The sequence below is a fragment of the Otolemur garnettii genome, unplaced genomic scaffold (assembly GCF_000181295.1).
Source record: "Otolemur garnettii isolate 467f Iridium unplaced genomic scaffold, OtoGar3 scaffold00044, whole genome shotgun sequence".
NCBI lineage: Eukaryota > Metazoa > Chordata > Mammalia > Primates > Galagidae > Otolemur > Otolemur garnettii.
Genome location: NW_003852439.1, coordinates 7,580,600 through 7,589,754, shown reverse-complemented (window position 1 = coordinate 7,589,754; position 9,155 = coordinate 7,580,600). Strand labels below are relative to the sequence as shown.

The window sequence follows — 9,155 nt, the reverse complement described above, 5'->3', positions numbered from 1 at the left end:
GCCTTAGCCACTTGAGCCACAGGCGCCGAGCCCTTTATGTATATTTTTAATGGCCTTTCTTCCCAGCGTGAGTGTTTCTTCTCTTGCAGGCAAAGCGGAGAGATTCACCTGCTGAAGGCAGCCAGAGGGCCGGTGGGCAGGACGGCCAGCAGGTATAGCCCTGGAGAAGGTCTTTGCAATTGCATAGTGATGCCTTTTTAGGATTTTATTTATTTATTTATTAATTTTTGAGACAGAGTCTCACTTTGTTGCCCTTGGTAGAGTGCCGTGCTGTCACAGCTCACAGCAACCTCCAGCTCTTGGGCTTAGGTGATTTTCTTGCCTCAGCCTCCAGAGTAGCTGGGACCACAGGTGCCCACCACAATGCCCTGCTATTTTTTTTTTTTTTTTTGCAGTTTGGCTGGGGCCGGGTTCGAACCCGCCACCCTCAGTATATGGGGCCTGCGCCCTACCCACTGAGCCACAGGCGCTGCCCTAGAATTTTATTTTTTATATATATTAGGCCATTATGTCATATGTTGAAAACAGCAAAACCAAAACCTCCTAGTACTTCTTCGGAGGGCAAGAAGAGGTGCATTCACAGTCTGTCTATGGCTTTCCTTGGATTGCCAAGATCAGGTCCCACAGGTGGGGCAGCTTAAACTGCAGAGCTTGACTTCCTCACCATATGTAAGCCCAAGACCAGGTGTTATAGGGCTAGCTCCTCCCAAGGCTTTTCCTCAGCTTACAGATGTATGAGAGTATCCCTGGTATCTTTTCCTCTTCTTTTTTTTTTTTTTTTTTGAGACAAGAGATTTACTTTGCTGCCCTCAGTAGAGTGCTGTGGCCTCATAACTCACAGCAACCTCAGACTCTTCAGCTCAAGTGATTCGATTCTCTTGCTTCAGCCTCCCGAGTAGCTGGGACTACAGGTGCCCACCACAATGCCCAGCTATTTTTAGAGAGGTCTCGCTCTGGCTCAGGCTGGCCTCAAACCTATGAGCTCAGGCAATCCACCCTCCTTGGCCTCCCAGAGTGCTAGGGTTATGAGTGAGCCACTGCTTTTCCTTTTAAAGATGACAGCCGTAGAGGGTCCCACCATCATGTCCTCATTTTACCTTAATCTCTCCCTCACAGACTCTGTCCTGGGAGATAGGGTCACAGACATCATGCTTACTGAAGGAAGTCACAAAAAGATAAACACGGTGTGATTCCACCGAAATGAGTCCTGTTGAGAGGGGCCCTCACAGAAATGGAAGCTAGAATGGAGGGTATGGGGCTTGAGGAGGGGTTAATGTTTAGTGGGGACAGAGTTTCAGTTTGGAAAGATGAAAAGAGTGGAGGTGGCTGGTGACCATGGCCACATAACAGTGTGAAGGTAATGCTGCAGGGACGTTCTCTCACTGTAGTGGTAAATGCTATATGTGTTGTACCACAATAAAAAGAAAAGAAAGAAACCAGGCAGATGGTGCTGGCATCAAGAGGGCCCCAGAATCTCTGGCCCCATCTCAATGTGTCTGTCTCTCCTGTTGGTGGGGACCCCACTTGTGCCCTGCCAGGGCAGTGCTTCAGTGACCATTATGGCCTCAGGGTAAAGGACCAATATGCATGCTGTAAGCAATTTTCATGGTAAAGTGGTACCATGGCATCTTCAAGGGGGCTATCTTTCTCCAGTGTGCTTATTTGGGGGAGGAAGTCACAATATGTTCCTCACCCCTGCTGGATTCCAAGCAGGGTCAGTGTGGGGTTTGGGCCCCAGTCAGGCTGGAACCTTCGTTCTTGGTCCTTATTAGTTTGTGGCCCCAAGTGGGGTTCCCTAGGACAGAGTTTCCCTGCATACACATGGGAAGTGGGGAAAGGAGGCCACAGTGTCCCAGGGACCTATTAGAACCTCACCCTTAGCATGAGACACCTGTCTGAGCTGAGTGTCCGGCCTGTGCACAGCCCTCAGACTGGAGCTCCTGGGGGTGGTCTTGGCATCTACATCTGCCCTGGCCTCTGGGCTTGCTGGATTCCTGCCCTCTGGTTTAAAGAGCAGAGGTGACAGGGCCCAGGCTCCCCCTCCAACCTAGGCCAGTAGAGACCTGCACTTTGATAACTGACCTTTCAGCTGAGGCAGGGACCCTTCTAGGATGATCATCTTTCCCTTATTTGGAAAGGGGTTCCCCTGGCCTTGGGAGTGGTTCAACAGTCAGATGCAGGCCAGGGCTGAGCTACAGAGCAGGCAGGTAGAGCTGCAGCAGAATGCCTGCAGAAGTAGTCATGACCAGGACAGTGGTCCAGCTGTCCTTGATGGACCTCAGCCTGACTGGGCAAGATCATCTTATTTCTGTGGATTGTACTACAGGACATCGGCCTGGGTGGACTCATGGTGTGGTGCCTGGTCTGAGGGTGTCTGGCCTGCAGCCTGCATGGATAGGCTGAGCCCCACATCTAAGCTGCTAAATCTGCAGTCTGAGCTGCCAGGTAGAGTCCCTGTGCGTTACCTCCTCCCTCCGGGTCTGTCTCACCTCTGCCTCCTCGGCCACGTGGAGAGAAAGTCCTCTCTCTCTGACTTAGGCCCTGTCGCCAGAGTGTGAAGAGCTTCCGGGTGTGGTGTCTGGGGCCACCAGTTGGGAGGCTCTCCCTGGCCCCGTCTTGAGGGTACATCTACTCAGGAGAGCCCAGCCTGCCCCTACACCCAGAGCAGTGTTCTTACCAAGGCAGGGACAGAAAGCAACTTGGTAGCAGGTTTCCCTGAGATGGGGGAGGCCTCAGACACATCTTTTCTCATTTCTGGGCTTCCTCCTCTAGCATGTGGGACTTCAGTGGCCATCATGCTAGGCCCAGCACATGACGTTTAAAGTGGGAAATCCATAGCATCATGTGGGGCTGAGCTGGTTGTTGGGGGTGGGCCCCTGGCTTGGGCCCATTTCTGACTCTCACCTGGACAGAAGAGCAGGGTGGGCCAATGGCCTGGGGCAAGTGGTGTCCATGTGGTGCACTGTCTGGAATCTGCACATGGCCCGTGCTGGTTGGCTGCTGCCTCCACACTCCTTGGCACAGAGGACCATTTCCAATATCAGTCTCAGGGTCTATCTGTGCTTGGTACATGAATGAGGAGAAATATATTACCCAGAGTGAAGCCAGTGGAGGGAGAAGGAGCCGGGAGCCTGGAGAGAACTAGGAGAACTAGTCTGTGCCAGATTTCTGTCCCTTAGAAAATATACATTAAAATTGTTTTAATGGACAGTTTTACTTAAACTGACAAACCAATATATCACCCCTCACCCATGATCTGCCTTGTCACACCTCCTACCGAAGATAACTTTTTTTTTTTTAGAAAGAATCTTACTCTGTTGCCCAGGCTAGAGTGTTGTGGCCTCAGCCTAGCTCATAGCAACCTCAAACTCCTGGGCTCAAGTGATCCTCCTGCTGTAGCATCCCAAGTAGCTGAAACTACAGGTGCCTGCCACCATGCCTGGCTAGTTTTACTGTTTTTAGTGGACATGGGGTCTTGGTCTTAGGCTGATCTCAAACTCCTGAGCTCAGGCATTCCACCTGTCTCAGCCTCCCAAAGTGCTAGGATTACAGGCATGAGCCACTAAGCCTGGCCTGAAGTTCATTTTAATGTAGTTTTAGATGCTTGATTTTATAGTAACCTCAAAGTTTCCCTTTTAGACACAGCTGCTGTTTGAAATATGCCTTTGCACCTCTTGTCATGGTGCTCTTTCTTCTCTGTTTCTCTTATGTGCAATGTCCTTCACTTATGGGGTATTGAAGATAGTGCTGTGTGCTGGTTCTTTTTCTATCAAACAGAGATAATGTGAATTTCCCACATTTTCTACTTTTCTTGGGTATTTCCTTTATTAATGTTTCGGAAGCAGTACCGGCTCTGTGCTCACTTCCCTAGGAGGACATTTTTTGAGGACCCCAGAAAGCACTCAGATTTCTGCTAGGTGTGGGAGAGCTCAGGACAAGGAGGGCACATGGGCTAGGGGCTTATCCCTTCTGCCCGGTTGGCCCCTAGCTTTTGACACACGTGTCTGCACTTTCTGGATTAATTTTCTCTGGCAAATGTCTGCTTTGGAAAATCATTTTCTAGGCTCAGTGCCTGTACTTCAGTGGTTAGGGCACCGGCCATATATACCAGGGCTGGCGGGTTCAAACCTGGCCCCAGCCTGTTAAACAACAACAACTACAATAAAAAAAATAGCCAAGTGTTGTGGTGGGTGCCTGTAGTCCCAGCTACTTGGGAGGCTGAGGCAAGAGAATTGCTTAAGCCCAAGAGTTTGAGGTTGCTGTAAGCTGTGACACCAGGGCACTCTACCGAGGGTGACACAGTGAGACTCTGCCCCCCTCAAAATCATTTTCTACAGAGAAACTTACAAGACACTTTCTAAATGCATTTTTTTTCCTCTGTGTGTGAACTGAACTGATGGTTCTGCCTGTGATGATTATTGGAGACTGTTAAAATCCCCCTGGGATTTAGGAAAACTCTCCAGTATCATCTCCCTGGGGATAGCTGGTGACCATGCCCTCTGGTCTCTGCACCTTGTTCCCAGCTGATGTGCTGATGCCATGTTCCCATCTGAACTTACCTGGTGCATTTCATCATCTTGTCTGTGTGTCTTTGAACAGAACCACCTCGCTGTGTTCGCAGTGGTCCACCCACTGGCACCCAGCGTAAGCTCCAGTGTGGCATCCAGCACGGGGTCAGGCAGCTCATCCCCCACAGCCCTGCCAGCCCTCTCTGCCCGAACTCTCCCATTGGGCCCTGCCAGCAGCACTGTTGAGGCCGTCTTGGGTAAGTCTAGCATCTTCTTCTTTTCCTCACTTTCTTTTGCACTTACGTTGTAGCTTTTCTATTTCAGGACACATTGGCAAATACCTGTTTTTGTAGAAAAGCCAGATGCACCTATTTTTTTTTTTTTTTAAGACAGAGTTTCACTTTGTTGTCCTCAATAGAGTACTGTGGCGTCATAGCTCACAGCAACCTCAAACTCTTCGGCTCAAGTGATTCTCTTACTTCAGCTTCCCTAGTAGCTGGGACTATAGGCCCCTGCTACAATGCCCGGCTATTTTTAGAGATGAAGGTCTTGCTCTTGCTCAGGCTGGTCTCGAACCTGTGAGCTCAAGCAATCTACCTGCCTTGGCCTCACAGATTGCTAGGATTGTAGGTGTGAGCCACTGTGCCCAGCCCAGATGCACATTTTTGGTTACCTGTCCTTTTGGTTTTGTTGTGCATGTGGTAGTAAAAATGAGCCCTGACTTATCAAAAGGCTCAGGGCCTGAGTGCTGCAGATGTAGGGGAATATGTTTGATATGTCCAGGAAGTGTGGATGTGCTGTGCTGCCCCCCCGCTGCAGAGAAGGAAAAATAGGAGTTGTGGAGCAGTGAGGGTACTGCAAGTGGTGGACAGTGACAAGGATGGGGAGGGGATCCAGGACCAGGCCTGGAACCAGTGGGCACAGCTGCGAGATTTGGGAAGTCTGGCTACTGGGAGTCATTGAGCATTTGGGAACAGAGAATACTAGGGCTCCAGTCACGCAATTGGTTAGTGCATGGTACTAATACGACAGAGGACATATGATTGGAGCTGGGCTGGGGGTCTCCTTTGGGGTCTGGTTGGGAGCCCAGACCCTGGGGGCAGGTCCTCGCAGAAGTCCAGGAATGAACGGGGTTGGACGGAGCTGGTAGGCAAGATGGTACAGGGGGCTGCAGTACTCTTGGGTGCTCTTGGCCACTGTGCCATGTGTGGGTGGGGGTGGCTACCGGGCTACACCTGTGGAGGGCTTGGCTTCCATAGGTGCTTGGTGAGAGGCAGGATGCTCTGAAGTCCCATATTCCATGATGTCCACTGCCCAGCTGACCTGGCCTATAGTTCTGTCCCGACAGTAAGGGACTTGGGCAAGGCCTGTCATCCATAGTGATTTCCAGGCTCTTTGTCCCTAAGTTGGGTGGGACAGGGGCCGCTGTAATGAGGGTGGTCAGCTACAGTACAGATCCTTCTCTGCTGCTGGATGCTGGGAGAGGGGTGGGCATGGGTGGTGGCCCATGGGGCAGTGTGTGCCAGCATGGAGCACCTAGTTGAGGTACAGGTTTGGAATGATGCCAGCTGAGGAGATCGGTGGGAGAGACTTTCCAGTGGCCATTTGGATGGACCACGAACTATGGACCTCAGAGGGACATCAGACAGCCTGGTCCCATGTGGTGTCCATGAGGGAAGCCAGGCAAGCGCTCCTGAGGCTCCTGGGATGGGCCTGTGGGTCCCTGGGTGCACGAAGCTCTGCTCAGCCCCTGGGCCAACTCCTGGGCTCCCCAGGAGCAGTTGCTACATGTGCTGCAACCTCACGACCCTGTATGCCTTTGCCCCACCCTTCCCATTCAGCTGCCACATGTGCTGCATGCTCATGGCCCTCTATGCCTCTGCCCCACCCTTCCTGTTCTCCAGAGCACTAGGACCTTCTGAGGCAGGCATGTCTCCCCTCATCACCTTGGTGTAGGCTCTGTCACATATCTGTTTCATCCGCTGAAGAACCCTCTAGAATTCAGGGCTTGGCCTTCTCTGGAAGCTGTGGGGAGAGCTGGCATCTGGACGGCCCCACTCCCTGTTGTGTGATCAGGGTTCTTGGGCCCTATGCACTACATGGTGGGGTACTGTGTATGCTGTTCTGCCTCTACCTCATATCAGCTGCTGCTGCCTGGGGATGAAGAGCAGCGTCTGTCCCGTTGGCAGGTCTCAGGACAAGGCTCAAACTTCTCCCACTTCTGCCCTCTGGTCTGATTTGAAAATCATCTTCTCTTGTGGTCTCACAGGCATAAACATGTGAAATGACTCCTGTTAGGGCTTTGCTTTAAAGGGATGGTTTCTTAAAACTGTAAGTACTTCAGGGGTGGTATCTGTGTGTTCTCACAGACAAAAACATCCCATGTATATTTCATTTCAACCTGAAGTTGAGGATGTTGTTCCTCTGTCAGGCTCACGAATTGAATGTGTTAATTTTAATACAAAATTGCTGTAATAAATGGGCCTCTTAATTCAGGGCCCTGGATCACACTTCCAAATTCGTAAATCCCTACTGAAAAATCAAAGTATGTGGGGCACACATTTGCAGAACATTCTTTCTCCTTTTCCCACCTGGAAGTGAGCTGAAAAGACTGAAAGTCACATCTTGGGATTTTATTGTTTTACACACAAGCAAAAATTATGTTTTTTTTAAATAAAGTTTATCTTCCTCAATAGAAAAGTAGTAATGGTAGAATTTGAGCATAACAGAAAAGTATTCAGGAAAATTAAATCCCTGCCTGAAATCAGCAAGACTGCATTTGACCGCACTTGCCAGACTGAAAGTAAACCCAGGTGCCCTAGGGCTTTGATGCTGGCTTGGCTGGACCCTCAGACAGAACACAGCCAGCTGCCAGCTGCACGCTTGTGGTCACTTTCTTAGCCATTACTTACTGTCTGAGGTGTATCCCTGACCTGTTTGAGTATGTCTGTATCACTGCCTATCTTGAAGTGTGTTCTTTCATTCACTGAAGTATTTCCTGAACTGACTCCTGGGAGGTAAGAAGGCGGATTCTTTTCAGGGTGAATGTTGCCTTCCTTTACAATGTATTTTTGTTGTTTCTGCCATCTTGAAATAATGAGGTTTTGCCATCAAGTGCCATCCACACTTTTCTTCCTCTGTCCACTGCCCTACAATCACATGGAAAGTGATATCCCAATGAGAGCCCCAGTCACAGTGTTAAAGCAAATCCTCAGAGCTGCCCTCTGACCCTAGAGCTGCCTTCCCACGTGAGGACTAGTGGCCAGTCTGACCCACAGGGCCTGCCTGTGTGGCCCTTACTCTGCTCACTTGTTTCATTAGCTGTTTAGAAGGTTTGGGGATTATGAGTGTAGATTGGGCTTTTTCCTTGTAATGCAGTTTCTTTTAAGTTTTTTTTTTTTTTGAGACAAGAGGCTGTGTCACCCTTGGTAGAGTGTCCTGGCGTCATAGCTCAGAGCAACCTCAAACTCATGGACTCAAGCGATTCTCGTGCCTCAGCCTCCTGAGTAGTTGGGACTATAGGCACCTACCACAGCACCAAGCTATTTTTAGAAACGGGGTCTTGCTCTTGCTGAGGCTGATCTTGAACCCATGAGCTCAGGCAGACCACCCTCCTTAGCCTCCCAGAGTGCTAGGATTATAGGCATGAGCCAAGGAGCCTAGCCTCAAGTTGTATTATTAAGAACTGAATAAAGATATCCTAGGACACAAGTCTAACCTCAGCAAATTTAAAAGTGTAGAAATTATTCCTTGTATTTTCTCGGACCACCACGAAGTAAAAGTTGAACTCAACAGCAGCGGGAATCTTCATACTCAAACAAAGTCATGGAAGCTAAATAATCTTAGGCTGAATGATAGTTGAGTCAAAGATGAGATTACGAAGGAAATCACCAAATTTTTTGGAACAAAATGATAACAAAGATACAAATTATCAAAACCTGTGGGATACTGCAAAGGCAGGCCTAAGAGGGAAATTTATAGCATTGGAAGCCTTTCTCAAGAAAACAGAAAGAGAGGAAGCCAACAACTTAATGGATCATTTGAAGCGACTGGAAAAAGAAGAACATTCCAACCCCAAACCCAGCAGAAGAAAAGAAATAACCAAAATTAGGGCAGAATTAAATGAAATTGAAAAGAATCATTCAGAAGATCAGTGAAACAAAAATTTGGTTTTTTGAAAAGATTAACAAAATTGATAAGCCTTTGGCCAACCCATCCAGAAATAGAAAAGAAAATCTCTAATATCGTCTATCAGAAATGATAAAGGAGAAGTAGTAACAGACTCTTCAGAAATTCAAAAAATCCTCAATGATTACTACAAAAATCTCTATTTCCAGAAATATGAAAATCTGAAGGAAATGGCCAATGCTTGGAAGCACACCACCTTCCTAGACTCAACCAGAAAGAATTAGAAACCTTGAATAGACCCATATCAACCACTGAAATAGCATCAACAATACAAAATCTTGGCTCGGCGCCTGTGGCTCAAGTGACTAAGGCGCCAGCCACATACACCTAAGGTGGCGGGTTTGAATCCAGCCCGGCCCGCTAAACAACAGTGACGCTGCAACTAAAAAAAAAAAATAGCCAGGCGTTGTGGCAGGCGCCTGTGGTCCCAGCTACTTGGGAGGCTGAAGCAGGAGACTC

At 49.0% G+C, this 9,155-nt stretch overlaps 1 protein-coding gene across 1 annotated transcript in view; it reads left to right on the top strand.

Moving 5' to 3' along the window:
- The window catches only part of UNKL (unkempt family like zinc finger), a gene marked incomplete at its 5' end in the record, with an annotated part of 50,290 nt that overhangs the window by 26,251 nt on the left and 14,884 nt on the right, over window positions 1–9,155 (top strand). Inside the window, 2 exons of the mRNA XM_012805686.2 lie at window positions 90–152; window positions 4,600–4,765. Coding sequence (XP_012661140.1) covers window positions 90–152; window positions 4,600–4,765 — 229 coding nt within the window. The remainder of the gene's footprint in view (window positions 1–89; window positions 153–4,599; window positions 4,766–9,155) is intronic.